Below are 25,907 nucleotides of genomic sequence, written 5' to 3'. Positions count from 1 at the left end.
GACGATAAGGTTGGCTATTGAGTTTTCTCGAAAGAATTAGTACTGGAACTATCCGTTCGACTACCAGACTACTGCAGCGTCTATCAGGCAGAGGTACTAGCTATAAAAGAAGTGGCTACATATCTAAATACGCACGCCGTAACAAAAACGACTATAAATATATTCTCGGATAGCCAAGCGGCCATCAAATCAATGAATGCGGCTTTACTAAGATCGAAGGTTGCACAGGAATGCCGGGCAGCTCTAAATGATATTAGTGTCGTATTTAAGGTCAGCCTTATTTGGGTTCGGGGACATAAAGATATTGAGGGAAACTGTAAAGCTGATGAACTAGCCAGAAAAAGTACTGCTCTTCAATTGCTCGGTGATAAAAGTACCATTGGAATACCGATGACCATGAGTAAACTAATAATAAAAAACCACATTATCCAAGAGGCCAATAGGTCGTGGAGAAATGAAAATACGTGGCTAACAGCTAGGCTACTATGGCCGCAAATGAACAAGAAAAGAACAAAGGAATTGCTTAGCCTCCCAAGAGACAATATCTCGAAGGTCGTGGCTTGTTTAACCGGTCACTGGCTAATTGGCAGGCATTCCTCGAGACTAGGAGTTTTTTCCCATGAATATTGCAGAAGTTGCACAAATGAGTAGGAGGAAGAAACAGTCGAGCACTTCCTTTGCAATTGTCCAGCCCTAGCTAAAATCAGAGCAGGTTGCCTAGGTAAATACTTTTTTAATTCTCTTACAGAACTGTCTGGCGTGTGGTTGGTATCAATAATACGTTTCATAAGAGCCACAAAATTGTTCCACGAAGGAAGATAAATGAGGTTCCCGTGTAGCGCAATGGTATCACAACGGACCTGTAAGGTCTAAGTGAGTTGGTCGTGCAGACCGACTACCACCATAACCTAACCTAACCTAAGGTTTTATGCAGCCGTAATAAAAAATAGTGTAAGATGTCTAATTTTCACCCTGTGTTGACCAGCTTAATCTACTTAATAAATCCGTGATGTCTCCTTGGAAGAACTACTTTTATTATATTTTCAGAATTCCAAAGAAAAAGTGCTCAAAAGCATAGAAATAAAAACTTTTGCTAAAAAAGTAAACAAGCAATACTTTTTGCTGCGCCACAAAACATGGGCAAAAGACGGCGTTAAGTTTGTTCATGTTCGAAAAGGGCAAATGAAAAGAAAATATTGGGTAAAATCCTGCAACACTTCATTGAAAGCAAGCGGAAAAGTTGCGTGTATCAACATTCGGCAGCGGATTTCAGATCGGGCCAGATGGGAAGAGGGCGAAGTTGTCTAATGATGCTCTTACGATGCCTATCGAAATTTTGCATTGCTGGAATGGGGTTTTAGCCAAAGAACCCTGAAAGGGATGTACATCATAATAATAAGGCATATGATAACATATGGAGCGGTTGCTTAGGTATCGAAAGCCGCTCTCTCCACAGTTTTCGCAGCACTAATTAAGTTTCAGCGCTTAGTACGCGTGAGCATTATGGGGGTGATGTGGAGCTGCCTTACAGCTCCAATGGAGGTGATGCTCAAGCTGACACCGCTCCACATAGTTATACAGCATTCAGCCAAGCGTGCCCTGTTGAATATTACTAAGGAAGGTGTTTGTAAAGGAGAAGTGATGTCATCGAAGAACATAGAATTGCTAATTCTGCAACTCCCACTCGCGGATAATATCACTAAAGTCATTAAATTCTAAAAGAAGTTGAAAATTGAACTGGACCACAAGATAAACTGGAGCACGCCTGCATTTGAAAGGAAACTACAAGAGTGTACCTTGCACTAGTACTCTGGTGGCTCCAAGATACCAGAAGGCATAGGTGCTGGAATATGTGGCCCGCCCCAAAACCAAGCGTTCTGTGCCGATGGGTAGTTTTCCAAGGCGGAGGCGTATACCGTCTGTCTATGTGCAGAGATGAATTTAGACGGAATTCTCCCGAATGAGCAAATTATTATTCTGAGCGAAAGTCATGCGGCACTCAAGGCAGTGTCATCCCGTGAGGTTAAGTGCTCACTGGTCCTTGAGTGTATGGAGAAACTGAATTTGTTAGGAACGCGGGGTGCCTTCACATGCCGGACATATGTTTGGTATGTCGGGGTCGATTCTGGATAGGTAGGAGTTTCACCTGCTACAATATCCAGAACGTAATTGTGCCAGTGTTACACGTGCCTCACGAGGAAGCTGGAGCTCTTCGTCTGCGATTGGTGGTGTTTGGACTCTGATAACGGCATTTGGGGGTCGAGAGCTTAAGAAGGTGGTGAGAGTCTCCCGATGAATGTCGTTTATGGCCTGTCTGTACACTGACCGATCCAGTAGCCAGTAATCCAGAAGGGGAGCAAGCGGTAACTCCCAATATTTTGGGGTTGTTAACCGTCGGAATTTGTGTATCATCGACATTCACCTTGAGTTGTTGGTTTACCTCCTTTGTCCAGGTGATGAAAAGGGTCGCCGTGGATTTAGTGGGTGAAAGTTGGAGATTCCTCGCAGTGAAAAAGCGAGAAAGGAAACAGTCGTCAGCGTATGAGACCAGGGAAACTCCCGCTGGTGGGGGGGAGCTTCGAGATGTAGAAGTTGAACAGCAACGGAGAAAGGACACCACCCTGCGATACACCTTGGTTTATCTTCCTCTGCTTTGATGTTTAATCTCGAAAAATCAATGACGAGTGACGACCGCTCAGGTAGGACCACCTCTTCAGCCCTAGCGGGAGTGTCGACTAATAAATATCATCTAGTAGCGTAGATGTTTTTGATTTGTTGATGGCCCCCTGAACCTCATCACCGGAGAAAGTAGGTGGCGCACTGTCGTTCGTCAGTTTGTGCAGCCTTCTGGTAGCACGACACTTGGATCTGTCGGCCGGAGGTTGCAGTATAAAAAACCGGCTAAAATAGCTCGCGCATCTCTTCGGGTCCGACGAAGTACAACCGTTGAAGGTGATGCCACCTTGTCGCTGTGCTTCGTTGGGTTCGTCCCTGTCGAACGGTGTAACGGTGGACCAGAGCTTACTCACCTCAGAGGAGAGGTTACAGGTCTTCAAGTGCTCAACCCATTTAGTCCGCTTGTGTTGGTCTACCAGTTGCCGGATCTCGAAATTGAGATCCCTTATGCGGGGATCCCCGGGATCGGCCTGGCGTAGGTGGTCACACTCGTTTGCCAAGCTGTCTGCTTGTAAACTAGCCTTGTCTAGTGAACAGTATATCATTTCGCAAGGTCATCCCTGCTGCTGCGGCTCACTTCATGCCTGCTGAACATATCAAGGAAACCGCTCCTTTTCTCCAGCAGAAGCAACCGTTTTAAAAAACAAACATGGTCACCAACGCTAGGCCGATCCCGAAGATCCTCTGATAAAGGATCTCAATTTGAAAATTTAGTAACTGGTAAATTATGAAAATCGCACTAAAGGGGTGGAGCTCTTGAAGGCCTGCAAATTCACCTTTAGTGTGAGTAAGCTCTGATCCATTCGAAAGTCCCTGTCCAATCCCAAGAAGATCAATGACAGAGTGGCAATCGCAATAGGTGTTTGTGTTTCTTCGTACCAGAAGCGATGCGAGAGCGAAAAGTGGAAAACCAAATTAGTAGTCCCACTAGGAAACCCGCAAACCAATTAAACAACGAGAGATGGTCAACATTCCTAAGTACCATTTCCAGATCAAATCTCTATACAGAGGATGATAAAGCAAGGTGCCGCTGTATCATGTGCTTTCTCTCTTGCTTAAACTTCCATAGCATCGATAACTTGCATTCAAAAGTGAACGGTTGCCTCTCCGATGATACACCAAAACCGACAGTTAATAACCCCAAGTTACTAGGCATACCATTTGATAGTTGGCCCTCCTTCTCGGCTTATACAAAAATCCAAAACCACAACAAGGTTCTCAAGTCTCTAGCCGATAGCACATCTAGTTGCCTGGAACTAGTTATACGCAGTGCCAGAAGCTCTAGATCTGCCAAAATACTGCAATCGGAATGACTATTCAACATGTACACAGCAGCGTTTATGCTACTGACACTTTTTGGAAGCTGAGCCATCTCCTAGACACGCCAGTAGACATCTCATTAACTTGATTAATGAGACCCATGACCACAGTCGCAAGCACTGAACCTAGCAGTATACTGGCAGGACATAAAAAACATTCAACGGGTGTACCTCTCCCGAGTGTCGTCTTCGGAGTCTTCTTCCTGTACCTACTATTAAATGGGATAAACGAAAGCGACCAATGACTTCGCCGCGCTTAGCAGGACTCGTTAAACTACTAAAACAACAACCTGCTCTGATACCACATTGAGGGACTTCGACATACGATGCCAATGGATAGACATTTGCCCCATGGTTTTAATTCAAATATATTTAGTACTTATTGAAACATAAAATCAGCACGGTATAAAATGCGTGCGTGCAACAAACTCTTTCTTTATTTCTCATTGAAAATCTGCATTTGTGGCGTTAGAATAACGGCTTATAACAATCCTTTGTTTTATAAACGCCGACCAGAGAGGGAAATTTCTTGACAGCTCTCTTGGCGAAGCCTGCGGTCAAACTCCTACAGTAGATGACGAAGCTGCCACCCTCCCCCATGCACAGCGACATCTACATCTAAAATCATTAACATCTTTTCAACTAGAGGAGAACTGCATTATCTACCAATACATCAACCGCAAAATTACAAAATAAAAAAATTATTAGCAAAGGAGTATTAATATTTTTTCATTAGTTATTAGATGCTACTTCTAGTGAATTTGTAAATAATTAACTTCTTTCTACAAAATTCAAAGAAACGCATAATTAGTATGTCGTTCAATTTACAAATACCACAGCAACCCTATCAGTTGCGAAGAGCGGCAAGCTCAGCTGAAAACCGAAAGCCTATAGAACACGTCAGTTATTTCGCCTGCTGTCACTTTTCTTATATATCCGTTCATATATAAAAGTGGGCGAAAGTTCTGGGGTTTTTTCTACAATTTTACTTTTCTGCCCTCAGCATTTCAATAAAAGAAACAATAAGGTAACTTCCATTGTGTTGGTTAAAAGAAATGTGTTAATATTACAAAAAATGTATTCGTTAAAACTAACCTAACTTGTTTTTTTTATTTTGTGCGGTACTGACAACAATTATTTATTGAAAACCACTAATTGATTATCCAGCTATTAGGAAGCAGGATTACAAAAGTCATCACAGTAGAATTTTAGCTACTGAAAGTAAATTGTCCATAAGCATTGACAACACGTCAACATGTTTGCCGACAAGCCTAACAAACAAAATACAACACACCGACGGCGGTGGAGTACCACGTCATTGGCATATGTCTTACCCCTACTCACCACTGCATGCCTACTATTTGTAGGCAGCCAAATACCAGGCACCAATGCTGCAGTTGTAATGTCTGTCGATTTAGGTACGGAATGGATGAAAGTTGGTGTAGTGTCTCCTGGTGTACCAATGGAAATAGCGCTTAACCGTGAATCGAAACGTAAAACGCCGGTAATACTCGCTTTCCGTGATGGTTTGCGTACATTTGGAGAAGATGCTGTGACTGTGGGTATACGCGAACCATCTGCCGCTTATGGGTACTTACTGGATTTGCTGGGCAAAACAATTGACAACCCAATTGTGGATTTATACAGGTGAGCAAGTCAGAAATTGTTATTACTGAAGTCAATTCGCTTTCTTTATCAGTATACATACACGTGTATGTACATAGATGTGTATTGTTCGGTTAATTGAAAATTCATTATCTCTAGAAATATATGCCGTAATATAGGACGACTAAGGCTATAAAATAAGATTAATCTCTTAATCCGACATATACGTAGATTTATAAATTAAAGATTTATTTTGCTCAATTTGGAATATCTGCGTGTTGTATTGAGGGATTGCGCAAATTTTACACTTTCATTTTTATATAATGAATCTCCTTCACTTTTTTATTTCAGAAAACGTTTTCCATATTATGAAATAATTGCCGACCCAGAGCGGAATACAGTTATTTTCAAGAAAAGCGATGCGGAACAGTTTTCTGTTGAAGAACTTGTCGCACAAATCCTCGTTAAAGCTAAAGAATTCGCACAGGAATCCACTTCACAACCCGTAACGGAATGCGTTATTACTGTTCCCGGTTACTTTGCACAGGCGGAGCGTGAAGCTTTGCTAGCAGCTGCTGAATTGGCTAATCTAAAAGTTTTGCAGCTGATTAATGATTACACCGCCGTTGCACTTAACTATGGCGTATTCCATCGCGCAGAGATCAATGAGACCGCACAGTATTTCATTTTCTACGACATGGGTGCTTATAAAACTTCGGCAGCTGTGGTTAGTTATCAGCTAATGAAGGATAAGGTAACGAAAGAAACGAACCCTGTAGTACAGGTTCTCGGAGTGGCTTACGATCGCACTTTGGGTGGCCTAGAACTTCAACTGCGTCTGCGTGATTATTTAGCGGCCGAATTCAATGCCATGAAAAAAACTAAAACTGATGTGACCACCAGCCCACGCGCCCTTGCCAAGCTATTCAAGGAGGCTGGCCGTCTAAAGAATGTGCTTTCAGCCAACAACGATCATTTTGCGCAAATAGAGAACTTGCTAGAAGATCAGGATTTCAAATTACAGGTGACACGTGAAAAATTGGAAGAATTAGGTGCAGACTTGTGGCCAAGAGTTGTTAAGCCACTTGAACAAGCTCTAGCGGCATCTGGTCTTTCATTGGACACCATTTCTCAAGTTATATTGTTTGGTGGTGGCACCCGAGTGCCTAAAGTGCAAGAAATCCTTAAGCAAGCCATCAAACAAGAATTGGGTAAGAGTCTGAACGCGGATGAGGCGGCAACAATGGGCGCTGTATACAAGGCAGCAGATTTGGCAACAGGTTTTAAGGTGAAAAAATTCGTTGTGAAGGATGCTGTCATCTTTCCAATTCAAGTTACCTTTGAGCGCGATCCGGGTGATGGCGGCGCTGTGCGTCAAGTGAAACGAGTGCTCTTCGGGCAAATGAACTCATATCCGCAAAAGAAAGTCATCACATTCAATAAACATACGGAAGACTTTAATTTCGATGTCCATTACGGTGATCTGAGTCACCTGTCCGCTGAAGAGATTTCCTATATTGGTTCATTGAATATTTTGCATGTGAAATTGACGAAAGTAAAAGAGTTGCTTGAGCAACACCAAAACGATGTGGTCGAATCCAAGGGTATCAAGGCTTACTTTACCTTGGACGACTCAGGTATTTTCCATTGCGTGGGTGTGGAGTATGTTTATGAAAAACAAAAAGAGGATGAAGGAACTCTTGCTAAGTTGGGAAGCACCATTAGTAAGCTTTTTACAAAGGATGAAGCCAAAGCTAATCTTGATACCGAAAGCGAGGGAGAGCACTCGGACTACGAGAAAATAGATCCTTCAAAGCCTGAGGCCGAAACAAGCGAGAAAAAGGTCAAAAAAGATACTAAAACCTCCAACAAAACTGAGGAAACTAAATCAGCAGATGAGAAAGACAAATTACTCGCTAAAAATGATACCATCAAACTAGTTACCGTTAAAGAGCCAGTGGCGCATATAGTAACGGAATTATTCACACGCACACTTGCGGGCGAATCTTTTGAAAAATCTGTAGAAAAATTAACATCCATCAATGCTGCCGAATCTGACCGTAACCGCTTGGAATCCAGTTTGAATGCACTTGAATCACATGTCGTTGAAATACAACAAAAATTAGATGAAGATGAGTATGCATCCTGTGCTTCGCCCGAGGAAAAGGAAAAGATTCTTGAATTGTGCGCTGCTATATCCGATTGGCTTTATGAAGACCACGAAAATCCTACACCTGAAATGTATGAACAGCGTTTAAAGGAACTAAAAAAACTGACAAACGTTTTTCTGTCACGTCATTGGGAACACGCTGAGCGACCAGATGCAATAAAGGCTTTGAATGGTTTGATTGATAGTGCGAAGACATTCTTGAAAAGCGCTAAAAATCTGACTAAAGAGTCCAACCCGGAAAAGGATATATTCACAGAAGTAGAAATCGAAACGCTCAGCAAAGTAATTGATGAGACCAGCGATTGGAAGAAGACTGAAAATAAGGCACAGCAGCAACTTAAACGCCACGACGAAGTGCGCCTATCCGTAAAGGATATTACCGACAAGATGATGTTGCTCGACCGAGAAGTAAAGTATATGGTAAACAAATTAAAGATTTGGAAACCCAAAGTTAAGCCGACTAAGAAACCTAAGAAAGCAGCCAAAACTGAGGGCACTGATGAAAATAGTGAAGGAGGCAGCGGTTCAGAAGTTAACGCTGATGAGCCGTTAAAGGACGAGCAGTCAGAAGCAGAAAAATCTACCAATGAGGGAGGTGAGCAAGTTAATATACCAGCTACTGATGGCGACAGTTTAGATGATAACGCTGACGCTGATGAATCTACAAAAGACGAGCAGTCAACACCATCGGCAACGAATGATCACACTCCGCGCTCTGATTTGTAAGACTGTTGGAGCTGAGCAGTATGTGATAATTCATATAACACAGACCGTTAATTGGTCTCATAGTAATAAGCTAATGACTGCATTAACCGTATAAACAACGTAGTTTAAAATCCAGCTACTCGCATCAAGGTATATATAGCCAGAAAATAGAATGCAAGCATTTTCCATTCCACCACACACTCCTTTAAAATGCCAATATTACGTCTCTCTCTCTCTAGAACTCTAGAACTGAGCTATTTAGATCATCTTTAACAATCTTACGTCTAATATTTATCTCAGCAGAATTTCGTAATGTAATCAATATCAACCCTTCGATAAATACGTATCCATTAGTCCAACGCATTTTTGTATGCAGAAAGAGTCTATGTACTATAAAATAATTTTTTATAAAGAGAAATTTAGTTGATTTTTTATATTTCCCAAACAGGTATTTATGTACTATGTATCTAATTTATTTGAAAATATTTTTCAAAGAAAAATAAATAAATCAGCATGGCCTGAACATATTGAGTATGTACGAATACTTTTAACAGACAACTGTAATTTGGATTATAAGGATATAGCAACAAATTAAAAATTATATCTGTACATACAAAAACTTAAATCCGCAATTTTAATCAGTTTCTTGAAAAAAGCTACAACAGAAGTTTAGAAAAAAACCGTCTTCGATTCGCCACTTCTCTGCTCGCTTGACGAAGTTATCGAGTAATATTCGCTATTAGCGAGTATGGTGATGCCTAATGAAACTGGTTTTACTCACTATTATCAGTGCTGCCAACACTCCTTTCTGACATTAGGCAAGTTTCATAACTACTCTCATTAAGTGCTTCCAAACAAATGCCAGTTTTAGGAGCTTTTGCAGCAGCATATATATTCCTCATGCATGTCGTTACCGAAATCAGTAATATTCCCCAAAGATTTATTGGAAGTGTTTATGCTGCTACAACAAGAAAATAAGATATGCTCTCAATGACTCGGATTGATATTTTGTCAATTACTGTCCCAACAGCATTGCTCCCCATAAATGAAAGAGTGCTTCCAAGTTTAAGGATATTCTAAGTCGCATCAAGCCGTTGAACCTTATATGAAGAACACAAAAAAAAAAATGTTTTCTAACAAATTTAAATTTCTGTCAATAATCTTTAGATCTATTTCGATTTTTACGTACTTTAGATAGTCTTAAAAGAATTACATTTCATCTTATTTCGAACACATTAAAACCATGACGATGATTTTCCTAAGTGGCAACAGTTGCAGTAGGCGTAAGTGTGTGTGTGTTCTGATAGTTTGACGCTGAAATTATTAGAGGGGAAAAATGGCAGTAAAGAAATAAAATATATATACAATGTTTCAACCATTTAGTTAGCGACGATATAATCCCATGATATATTGACAGCGGTGGTTTAAGTGTTGTGAAAAAAGAATCTGCCAACTTGAGTTTGATAGTGGATCCTGCACTGCATTACCCACATTTACTAATTGTTGGAACTTGCCTGCATAAAAACAAATGTGAATATATAATCGAGTGAATCCATGTTGCCATATTTCAAGTGAACAGCTGTTAAAATTTATCGATTAATTCATTATGAGTACATAAGTGTTTTCTATTATTAATTTCAATTAAAAACTATAACTTAAAAACTTAAAAAATATAGAAACGATTGAAAACACGTGTGTGACTGCATTTTTTATGAATTGAAGTGGAATTTAGAACAAAATATAGCATAATGTGCCCAACTGTAGCGAAGTTGCTGAAGGCATTTTGAAGGCAAATTGAAAAACTATAATTTATGGTATGTTGGGTGCTATAAATTTGTTCACACCCTTCCCAAGTTTCATTAAACAAATCATTATTCTTTGTCTAAAATTGCGCATGCAGTATTACAATAAACCCAACACATCAACAAAAGAGCAATGTTTTTGCATGAATTACACCTATATGTTTGAAGTCTTATTTTAGGCATTATCTAATAGACTATTTTCTATTTTTATGACCTGCAAATAGTCGTGAATACATAATTAAAAATTGTTAGGATGCGCAATGGCAGTGTTTAAAGAAATCAAATAATTCGCTTTGGTTCCAATATGGCAAGGCCAATATCGCATCGCAATTGTCTTCGTTTTCGTCTTTTGCTTTTGATTAATTTTTGCCTTCTGTTTCACTTTGCTTCTTGTATTTGTTGGCGAAAGTGATTTTTCGGTTTGGTTAATTTTCACAACTCTGCGAATTATTTGTGCTCTTATTAGGTAGAAACTTTGAGTGCGTGTGTGAATAATTAAAAGCGAATAAGAATTTTCAAGAAACAGTAGTTAATCTGCAAATGAAAGAACTAAAACGAATTGGAATTTCGATAAATGTACGACAGAAAAGAAATCTTATTTTAATACTTTTATGAACAATGGAGATAGGATCCCGGACGGTGTGTGAGGGATAGACGTTGGAACTCTGGTTAAAGTCATCGTCAGCGGTATTGAAGTGCAAGGGACTGGTAGACCGCTGTGGCCAATTCCAAGTTTGTGCTCGGTAAATTTCTTCGATTCGGTTCGATTTCTTCACTGCAGATTATTTTTCCTCTGTTGTTGCAATGTAAATTTCATGTCGTCGTTTGTCGTTTCTCATTCTAATTTTGTTGCCGATTTTGAGTTTTCGATTTTATTTTATTCACTCCATACAATTTTGTAACTACGAATATGTACGTATTTTGCATTTTCCTGATCAAATTTGTCTATTAGAACAAGAAGCGATAAAAAACTGGAATTTTAGTAGAAAAAAAGCCTAGTTTACAATTTGCTAAATGTTAAAAGTGTGAATTATATATGTAAAATTATAGTGGTGTCAATGTGTTTAAAAGAACGAAGTTGTGAAAACTTAAAAGCGATAAACTAAATTTAAAAAAGTGAAATCCGCCCCAATTCGGCCTGTAACACCGATTTTTGACGACTGTTACTGCGCAGTCAGCAGAGATATCAGCGTTAAAGTTGGCGTTGCTGGTAACAACGGTTACCATTTCGGTGGAAAAAGTGCCGTGTGCCTGGTTGCCCTTTACACCCGCACTACCAGTCAATCCATTGCTGCGTCCTTTCCTGTCTGATTTTGACAACTGATTTCGTGCGTTCGGTTAGTAAATTAAAGCGTCGGTGCGCCACTGCGTAGTGCTCGATAAGCGAACAAAGCCGAGCATCCCAGCATCATCGCGTTCGCAATTTAACAGTTAATGCACCCAAAGCAACAAAACGGAATCAAAAGCACACATAAAACGACTGGGAAAAATTCGTCACTGCTGCAAAACAAAATAACTAACTGTGACAGCAAGTCTCTGTAGGCCTAGCATCAGCAGAATCATCCATATTGACGACAACGCCAACGCCAATAAAGGGTAGACGAAGTGATTTTGTGGAAGGAAAGTGACTAACCACCCCCCTCTGTGGTGTGCTCCGTAGTGGGGACCATCACTTGATTTACCCAACTGCACAATAACACAAAGCTGACGCTGAAGTTTCGAGATGGCTTGTTTGAACACATTAAAATTGGAAATAAAAACGCTGGAAAAGATATTTACCAAGAATCACGAGCGATTTCAAATATTGAATTCGAGTGTTGACGAGCTGACATGTCGCTTCATCGGCAAAAATGGCAAGCGTTATGATATCCATGCTAACATTACGGTGAGTAGGGCAGGCAAATAGTTGTATTTATTTAAAACACTTGAGCATGTACATACATATATACATATGTATGTCATTGCATTAGTAACGTAAGAAAATCTCTTATGCATAATAGGAATGGTAAACGCTAAAGAGGGTTTACATGATTATACTCTCACAGGCGTCTAGTTGAACCAAAAGTTGAATCTGAAAAAGTCGCCTACTCTGTATAAAACTAAGTGATTTTTATTTGGAATGGAAAAGGAGTTTCGTAACAAGAATGATAGAATGGAAGATTGCGCCTTCGATGGTCCGTTATCTGTTTTGGTTTGAGCTTGACAGAAAGTTGTTTGCATGCGACGTCAAACACTAAAAGAAAAATCACAGAACCACTTGGGCAACATCTGGTTATTTTTCGTTCCTTTCTTTTATTCTTTATTTACAATTCTTTTCATAATAAGCTAATAAATATTCTTTCTTGTACAATTTTACATCAACGTGCGCAAATTTGTTTATCATTTATGCCATTCTTGCATTTGTAAGGGATTTTGACATTTTTTCTTTTCCTCCTCTTCGTACTATTTCGTTTCTGATGTCAATTGCACAAAATTGGAAGTCAAAACACTTTTTTTTATTTTTTTTTGACAGGCACCTAGGAGTGCGATGGTGTGGTTGGTATTTTTACTTGAGCGTATCGTCGGAGTTGCTATGTCAAATTTGAATTTTATGGTAACATTAAAAACAATAGAATAGCGACCAAAAATAATATCTTTGCAATAAACAAATTTACAATAACAAATATCTTTAATATAATATTTTAGTTTGGGAAAAAGAAATCTATTCTTTTTTGCAAATGGTGTAAATTTCTTTTATGGTCGAACTTTAGTTCCTGGGCGATGCTGCGACTACTAACATACCAGTTAACCTCGATTATTTCTGTGATTTTATCGGCATATTCTTTAATTCTCAAAAATGCCTGAACGGAATCGACGAAACCAAAATTTCCCCTAATTAGCTATACCATAAACACCATTCACAATTTCAGCAGCCTAGCTTGCATTTTCGCCTTTATTAAAGATGTAAAATGTACCAATTTTTCTTTCTGTTGATCTCCATTGTTAACACCCTGTAGCTCACAACTGAATGGCACCAACAAAATTCAGCGAAAGAGCGCTTTTAGTGTGAAATGTCTCCTTGACAACGAGCACAAACTTGTTTGATCGATAATTTACGAGATATCGATCACTCCATCCATCTATCGAGAAAAGAATGGTGTTCTTTATCTATGGTGCGAAACCTAATAGGGTTAATTAGAATTCAGATTAGATCTAATTGGGTCTCGCCATGGTGAATTTCTTTCCCGAACTTTAGTAAATCAGTTTCACCTTCTCTGTTGTAGAAGTTGTAAGACATTCTTAAATCGCTGCTTAAGACGTTTATTTACTTCATTATGAATATTATGGCGGTCGCCGTAGCCGAACGAGTTGGTGAGTGTCTACTATTCGGAAGCACGTAGGCTCAAATCTACTTGCATGAAATATCAAATAATAGAAAGATTTTTTTTAATATCGGTTACCCCTTGGGAGGTAATAGCAGATCTCCGAATGTGTTTCTGTCATGAAAAAGTTTGTCATTAAAAATATGAGACCTCCAACAGACAGATATTGTATCTACAGCCAGCCAGAGCTGTTTCAGTATTCAGTATTAAAGCATACATTTAAGCGACATATTTTTGTATTTTAGGTTAGTGACATTTAATTTGAAATATAGGGTTTTTCACCCGCACAAACGCAGCGATTCCATGACCGCAGCAACGGCACAAATTACCGCAAGGCAATACCAATAAATCCGACGCCAGAATGGATAGCACTTTATAGTACGCACAAGAACTAGTCAGGAAACGGAAATAAGCGCCAAAAATTAGGCACCAAAAAAATTGGGACCAAAAACGCCCCAAACAGTAGGCACCAAGGAAATATAACGCCAGAAAGTAGTCACCAATGATATATAAGGTTGTCAAAAAAGTATTGCGGTATTTTTATTGAATTTTCAATTGTTCATAAAATTGGTTATAATAATGCGATTTAAGTCAAATATGCGCCGTTTTGTTCGATGACGAGTTCCCAGCGAGATGCCAACTTCATAATGCCCCTCTTATAGAAGCTCGCTTCCCTATTGTCAAAAAACTCGGAGACCCAATTTTCACAGGACTCTCTTGTGGACAACTTCCGACTACCAAGCTCGTTCGCCATGGACAGAAATAGTTGGTAATCACTTGGTGCGAGATCCGGACTATACGGTGGATGCAAAGGAACCTCCCATCCGAGCTCCCGGAGCTTCTGGCGCGGCACCAAAGATGTGTGTGGCCTGGCGTTGTCCTGATGGAAGACAATTCGGCCTCTGTTGATCAAAGATGGCCTCTTCTGCATGAGTGCTGCATTCAAGCGGTCCAGTTGTTGGCAGTACAGGTCTGAATTGAGCGTTTGGCCATAGGGGAGCAGCTCATAGTGGATGATTCCCTGCCAATCCCACCAAACACACAGAAGAACCTTCCTGGCCGTCAATCCAGGCTTGGCCACCGTCTGGGCAGCTTCACCGCTTTTCAACCACGACCGTTTGCGCTTCACGTTGTCGTAAGTGACCCACTTTTCATCGCCAGTCACCATCCGCTTCAAAAACGGGTCGATTTTGTTGCGATTCAGAAGCGATTCGCATGCATCCATACGGGCAAAAATGTTTTTTTGCGTCAAGTCGTGTGGCACCCATACATCGAGCTTCTTTTTGAATCCAAGCTTCTTCAAATGGTTTATAACGGTTTGATGACTCATGCCCAGCTCTTGGCCGATGCTACGGCTGCTACTATGCCGGTCTCTTTCGATCAATTCAGCGATTTTATCGCAATTTTCGACGACAGGCCTTCCGGACCGTGGCGCATCTTCGATCACCTCTGCACCAGAACGAAAACGTTGAAACCAGCGTTGTGCGGTGGAAATGGAAACTGTATCGGGTCCATAAACTGCACAAATTTTATTGGCAGCATGAGATGCATTTTTGCCTTTATCGTAGTAGTAGGTCTGTAAAATATGCTGTATTTTCTCTTTATTTTGCTCCATGTTTGCGACGCTATAACTCACGAACGACTAAAAGCAAACAACAATTAATCAAACACGTGTTAGCACGTGAAAAGAGCTTTCCAAAAAGCTCTAGCGTGAACCGATGCGACAAATACAACTAGAACTACGCGCTTGCAAAGACAAGCTTGCGGAAATACCGCAAGAATTTTTTGACAACCTTATATTTCCTACAAGTTTGCACCAACAAACAAGCGCCAAAAAGTAGGCAGTATTATTTCTCACTAGAAATTAGCAACCACAAGGAAAAACTCAGGAAAAGTGTATCTAAGATATCAAGGCGAATTTATTACAGGTGACAGCAAACACATATAAGTAAAACCCTACATGTATTTGTTGTTGCGTTTGGTGCAAGCATCATGTCAAAATCAGCAAGCAAATGTAAACATACGAATGTAAACATACCAATACATACAAAGAAAGCATATCATTTTGACGTAAGCCATACCTACGGCGAAAAATTCAGCTGGGTGAATGCTGTCACCTTATTAAATCCACCTTGTAAGATATATAAAAGGTACAGCTCTCTCTCTCTCTCTCCTTTTCCTCTGCTACAGCGAATTCACCTTATGTGAATTCGCCTTGATCTGTGCTGTGCTGCTCTTAGAGCCACCAAATTTATCAGCAGTGTAGCCACTTGATTAATTTTTTACGTTTTTCTCAAGGTTTACCAAAAATACCAATTCTTTGAACTCACATTTATATAAACAGATAGCTTTCAAGCTTAATAAAATAATAATAATGTGAAATTCCAAATGAAAAAGTCGATTTTCGATATGAAACCAAAAAAATGAGTGATTCCAAAATCTACAAAAATTCCAAAAATGATGATTAAGCAAATTAAATGAGCCTTTTGTTTTGTTTTATTTATTTTTGAACATCCCTAATATTATTTACATACGTATTTATGCATTTAAAAGAGATGATATTTTTTTGAAAATATAAATGAAGACGTGAGACAAGAAAGAGAGCTGTAATACTCTTATGTAAATTTGAAAAATAGACCATAATAAGCATTAATTTTTTTAGCAACAATCTGATTTTTAAGATATTTACTGTTGAGTTAGACGAAAAACAGAAATTACGCAAGTGTGCAACAAAACATTTTTCGTTTTAATTGAGGCAGCATTTTGTTAGTGCAGTTGACAATATTCGCCAGTTTGTGCAAAAATCATTAGGTTTCCCAGAAAAATATGCATAGATTATTCCATGCTTCTTTCCAATAAATATTTAATTACTCAGCGAGAAAAATCGTGCAAGACTAATAACCTTAATTTAAAATAAATCTGGATGATTAAGAGCAATACTGAAGGTAAAGTTGCATACACTGGATGCAACCCCCAATTCTTTAAACTAGTTTTCATGAGCTCCCACAAAAATACTATTTTGTGCCGGCATAGAATGCAATCTCGGACAATGACTTGTAGTTTTTATATTACCACCACTAAAGTCACCAATTCACCAAAATCGGTACTACACTAAAACTTATTTTATATATATATATATGTATAATATGTACACCGTTTTTGGGTTTTTGACTGAGCTCCTCCTCCTATTTGTGGTGTGCGTCTTGACGTTGTTCCATAAATGGAGAGACCTACAGTTTCAGCCGACTCCGAACTGCAGAAAAAATGTTTTTCTTTTGAGATTCGAACCAACGTTCTCTCTGTGGCCTTATAAATATTAACCCAGCTTGATTTATTTGTATTCCGACGAATAGCTGCAAATTATAAAACTCCTCGTTGACTGTCAGATAGAAGTTTATATTTTCCCTATTGATATATACACTCATATTTATTTATTTTAATTATATTTGCTGCGGCAACCTTCAAAAAATGGTCTTCCAAAAAAAGGTATGTCGACATGGCGACACGGATTCCGGGAATCACAGGTATCTGAAGGCAAAAAGGTTCTGGTTCAATATGAATGTCATTATCGAAGGTATCTGAAGGCAAAAAGGTTCTGGTTCAATATGAATGTCGTTATCGTGTGAACTACGGTCTTTAAAAAAACATTGACAAAATGGCGGAAGTTCTACGATGAAAAACCGTTGTTTGATTGATTTAAAGGTCCGAAAAACTAATAAAAAATGTTTTTCCGAGGGATCGTAGTTCATACGACAACAACATCAATTCTACGTCATTTAAATTTTATTTCATCAAAATCGGTTCAGTAGAAGTCTGTGTCCATTGTCCATGTGAAGACCATTTTTTGAAGACTGACAACTTTTTGAACGAACCTCGTATAGCCAAACAAAAATTTTATTTTTTAACAATGGATCAAAAAATAAAATACTGAAAACAAAAATAAAAAATCTTTTTTCGTTACCGTTTTACACGCTTTTAAAGAAACACCCAAAAAACACCATTTGAAATGAGGCGAGGACCTTTATACAAAGTTTGAGAATTTGAGTTATATGGTTTTTGTTCTAATATGAACTATATTTTTATAACAAAAGATTTGTTCTGAATAAATAACTATTAGAAACTTTACAATATGTCGCGCGTCTATTATTTTGACCACTGGTGTATATGCGATAGTCCAACTACTTACATATGTTTGTAACATCCATATGTACATATGTATACATATACATGAAGATTTTAACAAAACAACTCATTTGACTTTCACAATTTTAGCTTCTGAAAAATTTTAATATCTTAATTAAGTTCTCATTATAATACGTTCCTAATCCAAAGCAATGAATGATTAATATTGCATTAAATACACCAATGCAATGCTTAACTTATAGAAAGTGCTAAGTCGGCTTAAGTTGTTTTGTCAGATATGTAAATCTGTACAAACGTTGGCCTTATCAAAAAGGGATGTTACAACTAGCTGCTTACGTGTAAAGCTGCACGTCACTGCTACAACATATAAGTATGTGTGTGTAAGTTGTTGTACCTATGCACGTAAGTACATACGAAAGCGGGCCGTTACATTCATGCATGCATTTGTTTGTGCACTGCCATGTATATTTTCCCGTTTTTATGGTATTACATTAATAGTAAAAAAACGCTAACAGTTTGATCATTTATTGATTTGTTGTAGTCTAGGAAGTATAACTTTGCTTATATTCTACATAGGTGAAGATAATTTGATTGGATATTATTTTAACATAGCGAGTTAACAACAATTTAAAATTATACAATAGTATTTTCTTCTTGGGAAGAAAATATAATTTCTTTATTAAGTGATATTTCGAAAATATTGCCGTACCTAAAGAGCCCTAAAGAACCCGAAATATTCAATACCTTCACAAATAATTTTTTGGAATAATTAAAGTTCTCGCATAACTAACTCACTAATAAATGAAAATGAGCTGGACAATGCTCACCCTCAGAAATGGGGAGAATGCTGCACTTTTATCAAGTCGAAGTGCAGAGTAGAATGAATACCAAATTATTAAGAGAAAAAAAACGCTGTTGAATATATTTATTCTCTGAAAGATTCGGAGATTTATAATATTTATTTGTAGATTTATAATATTTTTTGGAGATTTATACCTAATATTTACTATAGCTCTCTGTTTACCTCTAATAAAAAAATTAATAATTCCGTAGGCAAAGAAGCCTAGAATATTAAAATAATGAGAAATGAAAAATTAATGAATCATTCAGTAAATGTCGAACAAAAACGGCGAATGAAAGCAAGTATTTGCTGTTCGGCTTTTTTGCTTTTTGGGCAGGATATTTGCGTGCGGAATACAGTTAGTAGCATAAATAAGTATACAGGAGCCTGATTTATGGAATTGTTTGACGCTAACGCTTTCCTTAGTGTGTAATCAAAATATTTTACACATGGTAATTGAGTACTGGGATAAGCTTTCATATGCGCTTTAATTTAGCTGTAAATTTTAGGTACCGTTATCCACGCTTTGCTTTGTCTTTGATGCCAGCGAAATTTATGTCACAAAGGTTAGTATACAGCAAACGATTGTTCAGTTAGCATAACATTTATTTTTACGTATTGATTAAAAAAGTTAAAGCTATTAAAAGGAAATAATTAAAGTGAGTATACAAATTTAGGGAAGTACGTTTTGTATTAATTTTTGCGACGTTTTTAGTAATGGCACCAAGAAGAAAAGAGCTTTCTGATGATTTAAAAAAAACTGATTATAAAATATCACAAGACATATAAATCATTGCGAGAAATCGGTTGTTTGATAGATAGGAGTTTTGCTACAGTTCAAAAGTTTGTGAATAAATATAAAAGTGCGGGAAGCACCACTAATAAAGAGCGTTGTGGGCGTCCGCCGCTCTTAAGTCCCAGAGAAAAAAGCTTAGTCGTACGGAAAATCAGGACAAAGCCCAAAATAAGTGCCCCCAAATTGAAATCTGAAGATGAAAATGAGACTGGAAAACAATTAAGCACCCAAACTATTCGCCGCGTTTTGCATAGTGCTGGTTATCATGGGCGCAATGTTAGGAAAAAGCTCTTCGTGAGTAGTATCAATCGGAGTAAACGGGACGAGACGTTTTGGAACCAAGTCATATTTTCTGATGAGTGTTAGTTCAGTATCTGTGGATCTGATGGCCGTAAAAAAGTTTGTGATGGTTTAGGGATGTATGGCTGCGAACGGGGTTGGAAACTTGGTATTTATCGAAAATATTATGGACCGATATGGTTACTTAAATATTTTGAAAAATATTTTAAAAGAAAGCGCTACGATGTTGGGCCTTGGAGCAACGTTTATCTTCCAGCAGGATAATGACCCCAAGCACACATCCAACATTGTTCGAGAGTGGCTGTTATACAATGTGCGAAAACAGCTGAAAACACCCCCACAGTCCCCGGATACCAACCCAATCGAACATTTATGGGAACATTTAAAGCGGCAAATACGTTAACATCCCATTAGAAATAAGGAACAACTGAAAAACGTCCTTCAAGAGGAATGGAATAAAATACCACCAGCTGTAACTGAAAACTTGGTGCAATCAATGCCATCACGACTTAAAGCGATTGCAAAGTCTAATGGTTATCCTACCAAATACTAGGATTTGATTTTAATGATGTTTTTGATTTCACAAATTAATAATATGATAAACTGTATTCTTACTTTTGAGATATGAATTTTTAAAAAGTTTAATATAAAAAGCTATAACTTGGTTGCTTTTTAAAATTTTGTCATTATTTGGATTAAATATGATTTTTGTATTTCAATCATGTAAATAAAACACAATTTTGTTATAACTTAGGTTGTTGGAATGAATCGATTGGGGTAGAATTGAAAACGTATCCGGTGTATACTTACTTCTGTTACTAACTGTATATCTGAACTGCTTCGCCGTTTTACACCATTCTTCGGAATAATTCGCTAACAAAAACTGTCTCTTATCACCAAGAACGAAATTATCCGCAATAATTTTTTTTTGTTTTGTTAAATTTTGAGAAAATAAATAATTTTGGTAATCATTAGAACAAACAGTAAAAGTCGCGCATTTCGAGCGGTGATGCAAAAGAGTTAAAAGTAAATGTTTGTTTTAAAAACTGAATCCGTTAAGTGACGTCGGATCGAGAATAAGAGATAAAAAATCGTGAAGTTGTTTAAAACTGAAAAAAAATTTACAAGCAATCAAATAAGTGACATTAATTTTTAACAAATTTTTTATTGATAATTCGTTCATTTTTTTCATATAAAACGCATTTTTTCCATATAAAACGCATTTTTTATATGGATGAAAAGTTCAACAGAAAGCAAAAAAAAAATCTACGTAGTTTTCGATTCAAGGTGGAAAATTTTGATGACAATTTAATGAAATTTTTTGAATTTCGTGCAAATTTTTGAACTTTTATACGTATGCCATCTGTTAAAGAATGAACTATACTTTTATTGAAAATTTGTTAAAATTAATAAATATTAAGAAAATGCAATGTTTGATAAAATTTTGTCGACGATGTATGTATATCCTACTAATATTAGAAATTTGAAAGTTTTGGGTGTTTGAGGCTCAATCACGCGAAAACAACTGAACGGATTTGCATGAGCGACGGTTGGACGGAACGATCCGGATTTATATCCGACCAAGGATCTTCCCCCTTGGGGGGGAGGGGGAAGACGACCGAGCCATGACTGACTTACGGTGATGTTACCGGCTTCGTACTGCTATATCAGCGTTCGTAGCAAAGAAATGAGAGCCAAGATACTTAAATCTTAGCTCTTCGAAAGGGTAGTTAAGGGGAAGGTGCTGATATGATTCCACCTCATCCTTCATACAATTGACGCAAAAAGGACTCAAAGTAAGGCCAAGTCACTCAGCATGTATACCTCACGGCCAATGTCCTGCAGGGTCACCCACCAAATTCGAGAGCTGAAATTTTGTTAACCTCAGGACAGCCCGCGAGTGCCTCCGATTCACCCGTGGCCAGAAAGATTTCGCAACCTTACAAGTGTGTATACTTGCTCAGCGTTCGCTGAGTTGATGCAAAGCCCACCTCTCCAGGAGCAGACTGCAAATAGGCAACGGGATCCCATTCCTCTCGTTCCGCGGGTAACTACCTAACACATTCTCTGTCTAGTCAGCTCATCCGCCACGCAGTTTCCTGCAATGGCGCTATGACCAGCTACCCAGATGAGTCTTATATTGAAGAATTCGGACGGGGTCGAAATTGAAGTCAGGCATTCCCCAACCAGTTTCGAGTGCAGCATTATCAAGCTCAGGGCCCTGATTGCCGGTTGGCGTTCGGAGTAAAATTAACCTCCGTGACAGCTATTACACAAGTAAGCAGCCAATCAGCTGATTCTTTAATTGCCGCTACCTCTGCTTAGAATACACTGCAATGGTCCGTCGAATTTGCTATCCCAATTCGAGCCATCCGTTAACAGGTTCACCAGACCCTGCCTCCAAATACTGAGCATTAATACAATTCAAAATACATAAGCATGGAATGAAACTTATTGTGTTTTGGAAATTTTTTTTTATTCTACAAACTTCAGGGACTCCAAAATTCCGCCATAATTCCAATCATTCAGAGCTCACGTTTTGGGAATGCTGCTGGATTGACAGTCTTTGGTGGGATATAGTACAAACGGGTCGTGGGTCGTTCCGATAACGTAGAATCGACTGCCATTTTTTGTTTTGGTTGGTTGACTCATTTTGACTTTTGTTGAAATGAGCCATATCAAATATTTTTGTAAGAAAAAATTTACATAAAATTTTTTGGAGGCTTTGAATATGGAATTTAATAAGAACTAAAAATTCGGTAACAATTTTTTCTCACTGTTTCAATTTTCGTCATTAACCTACACCCGTCATATTATTTGAGCTTTAATAGAAAAAATTGCTGTATTGTGTGTTTATTTATTTTTCTAAATATCCTATTTGTTTTATTACGCGAGTCTGTTTTTGTATTTTTTTAATTTTAACTATGCCGCGGAAAACAAAAATCTAAATCAAAAACAGTTAAAGCAGCGAGAGCTACGAAGATACGATAGTTACAAGTCAAGGATGATAGCTTAACTATGGTGAATAAGAAAATTGTGCATGGAACTTTGGCTGCCACGTCACTTGGGGATTCGACAGCAGAAAAATGCACGATAATTTCTCATGTATTCACACACTCATCAAATCAGTCGTTGTTCAGACGGCATCGAAGCGTCATTGGTTAATTTCTTTCGTATATCACCAAACAAGTCTCAATTTTTTTTTTGTAAACACACCTCAAGTGACGTTAGCCCATCAGCTGGTTCTGCCAAATTCGCTCAGAGCCGAATAACGGTATGTTAAAGAGCTCACCTTTGAAATCTTTTCTCCATGGTGAAGGAAGCGCAGCTGGAAAGGATTTAGCAAGTTAGACGACAAGCAGTTGAAGCAGGCGGATGACGTCCGGCTGTTGTGAAACGCCGTATCAATTACAGGTAAGGCGCGAGGAATAAGTTCAACGGTCGGTCAGTCTCAGAGTATTGAAACCCCCCGAGCAAAAATGTGAGAGGATTGGAAAGATAGGCCTCACGTCAACTCAGCGAGTAGTAGGCTAGTACGCAAAAGTGTAAAGTCGCGAGATCCTTCTGGCCGCGGGTAGATCGGGGGCGCTCGACAGGACTTCTAAGGCTAACAAAGCCACAGCTATCGAATGTGGTAGGTATCCTCACCGGACACAGTCCTTTAGGTATCCACGCGGTGAGGCTTGGGATTGCTTAAAGGCCTTTCTGCAGAAACTGCATGTAGGACGAGGTGGAATCATCTCAGCAATTTCTTCTCAGCTGTCCTCCACTCGTCGGGCTAAGGTTTAAACATCTGGGCTCTCACTTTTTCGCTACACCGGCGGATAATGATGGTCTAAATATCACACATCTGATGAAATTCATCAGTAGTTTGAAGCGGTTAATATAAACGTAAATCGCCACTGTTGGTCGTCATCCTCTAATCCAAGCACCTTCTTCCTTTTTTTTTGCCACCTGCCTGGTTCCTCCCCCACTCCTTTTCCCCTCCCCTCTTCTTGTACGGTATAACAACGGACAAATTTAAAATTTTTATCCAACTGAATTGACAGTTAGTTCGAGTCGTTCTGGTAGCCTAGAACCGAGTGTTAGGGAAGGAGGACCCGATTTGCCTGTCTTGCTTAGAGGAGGCGGATAGCACTGAGCATTTTCTCTGTGAGTGTCCCTCCTTTGCTAGAGCAAGGCTATGAATTTTGGGTTTCGATGTCATGAGAATGAGTAAAATCGTTCTCTCAAACTGGAGGATATTTTCAGATGTGGAAGATTCTCACAGGATTAGCTATCTCTGTCTCTTGCTCAATTCTATCCAAAATCGTTCTCTCTGTCACTTCTCTCTTTCCTCCTTGACTAACAACGCTTTAACTTTCCAGAGCTTCGAATGCAATGGGAGTTTAAGGAGTTCCTATTCTCTCGGTGCTTCTTGGCTCGCCTTTTTCAAATTTTCATTTCAATTTTCAAGGGAAGCTATTTGGTCATTTGGAGCGCCGAAACTTCTCCGGTCGGGCTTTACAAAAATTATGTCATGTCTTTAATGAAAACACCTTTAGAATAAACGCAGTTTATACTTTTAGCAGTTTTGTTTCCATTTTATCGCATTGAAGAATGGTGGTGTCACTTTAAGCCTTCCAAATGCATGAACGCATAAAAAAATCGATTTCCTTTCAATGCTTATTTTTTTATATTAATGCCATTTAATTTTAGATATTTTTAATGGCATTTCATTATATGCTTAAATCTATTCACACAATTTTGATTCACACTTGCTTTTATTTATTTTGTTTTTGTTTTTGTTTAACCTAACCTAGATTACGTTCGCACAATTCTAACAATAACACATATGCATCCATCTAGGTAAATAGTGATATACACAAATTCTTGAAAAATGTGTTAAAAATGCGATATCTTTATATGTGTGTGTGGAATGGACTGTAGACTAAAGCATGTGTGAGGTTGTCTGCAAGAAAAAAAAAACTTTTTATTTTCTAAAACACTCGTTTTGTACGGGACATCAGTAAATAGCAGACATTCACCCAATTGCGTACATATACACGCACGCACACAAGTGTATAAATGTATGCATGTGCAAAGGTGCATAGGTGTGCTATGATATCGCTATGCCAAACGAAACAAATTGTATTATAGGAAGGAAGTAGCATCCCTCAAACCAGCAGACTCAGTAGCCGCAACACTTGAAATGCATCATTCATCCACTTGGTTCGTCAATGACCTGACCACAGGCGTTTGCCTTGTTATTACACGCAGTACTCTCACGCCTTTCCTACTAAGTTTTAGGAGAAAGATCGCTAGTTTCCTTTCACTAACCAGTTGCACTCAGCAGGAGGCCAACTCAGACCAACGTCGTAGACCTCATGAAGCCGTCAGTCCATAGTTGAATCGAAGCAGTATTGGCACCTAGAAAGTGTTCAGGGCCATACCACTAGGCTTGCAGAGCTTTCATTAGCCAATTTATCAGCTAACTTGTTACCAGTAATACCACAATGTCCAGGCACCCACATAAGACTAACTTTGTTGTGTTTTGCAACACTGTACAGTTTTGTCTTACATTCACCGACTAATTTCGAGAAGCAGCGTAGGTTAGCAAGGGCTCTTAGAGCAGCTTGATTGTCACTACAAATTCCAATACTGCTGCCCCACCACTTTTTCTCAAATAGCCAGTATGGTACATTAAAGATGGCATAGACTTCCGTTAAGAAAACCGCTACCATCACTGGTTTTGCATCTGTCGATGTAGAAAGTGTGCTGGAATAGGTTAATAGGTCCTCTGGACTTAAGCATTATCAAAACAACATACTTCCTTACGAAGCTAACGTAAGGCAGCCGATTGTCCGCTGGCATCGAGAACGGTGTGAACCGCTCCGACAACTGGTGGTATATCTGACAGTATCCAGTGCTTATATCATTTCTCCAGACTACCATTAGCTTGAACCTGTAAGTCGCCTTCATCGCTTCCTTTCGGATTTGAAAATCTAGAGGTTGCAAGTTCAGGATGTCATTCAGGGCATCGCCAGATGTCGTACACATAGTGATACCCAAGCACACATTTCTTTGTAGTCTGGTTAGGGGTTTTACTCTGGAGTTAACCATAGTAGCCTTCCACCAGACTACAGAGGCGTATGAGATAATGGGCCTAATCAGGGTGATGTACAACCAGTGTACTATCGCCGGTCTTT

General features: G+C 38.7%; 2 protein-coding genes across 10 annotated transcripts in view; both read left to right on the top strand.

Annotated features, from left to right (window-relative positions):
• The first annotated feature begins 4,864 nt into the window (after positions 1–4,864).
• On the top strand, positions 4,865–9,009 carry LOC128858681 (hypoxia up-regulated protein 1). The gene is made up of 3 exons (XM_054095138.1): positions 4,865–5,022; positions 5,163–5,642; positions 5,952–9,009. Exons 2-3 carry the CDS (start codon positions 5,251–5,253, stop codon positions 8,494–8,496), a joined length of 2,937 nt encoding a protein of 978 aa, XP_053951113.1. The 5' UTR covers positions 4,865–5,022; positions 5,163–5,250; the 3' UTR covers positions 8,497–9,009.
• A 1,490-nt stretch (positions 9,010–10,499) lies between these two features.
• The window catches only part of LOC128858682 (ubiquitin-conjugating enzyme E2 Q2), a 45,753-nt gene continuing 30,345 nt past the window's right edge, over positions 10,500–25,907 (top strand). Inside the window, exons 1-2 of one of the 9 annotated variants that reach the window (XM_054095146.1) lie at positions 10,501–10,743; positions 11,328–12,162. In XM_054095146.1, the coding sequence (XP_053951121.1) occupies positions 12,001–12,162 (162 nt within the window). In that variant the 5' untranslated portion in view covers positions 10,501–10,743; positions 11,328–12,000. Of the gene's footprint in view, positions 12,163–25,907 lie in introns of all 9 variants that reach the window. The other 8 variants (XM_054095145.1, XM_054095143.1, XM_054095144.1 and 5 more) reach the window with 8 other exon arrangements.

This window comes from Anastrepha ludens, chromosome 3 (genome assembly GCF_028408465.1).
Source record: "Anastrepha ludens isolate Willacy chromosome 3, idAnaLude1.1, whole genome shotgun sequence".
In the NCBI taxonomy this organism is placed as follows: Eukaryota; Metazoa; Arthropoda; class Insecta; order Diptera; family Tephritidae; genus Anastrepha; species Anastrepha ludens.
Note: the sequence above shows the minus strand (reverse complement) of the source record. Positions and strands in the feature narration are given on the sequence as shown.

Excerpts from the sequence above, each read along its gene's own strand:
- LOC128858681 (XM_054095138.1), top strand. The coding sequence starts at position 5,251 with ATGTTTGCCGACAAGCCTAACAAACAAAATACAACACACCGACGGCGG. Across the intron at positions 5,643-5,951 it reads CCAATTGTGGATTTATACAG|AAAACGTTTTCCATATTATG; the intron begins GTGAGCAAGTCA and ends TTTTTATTTCAG.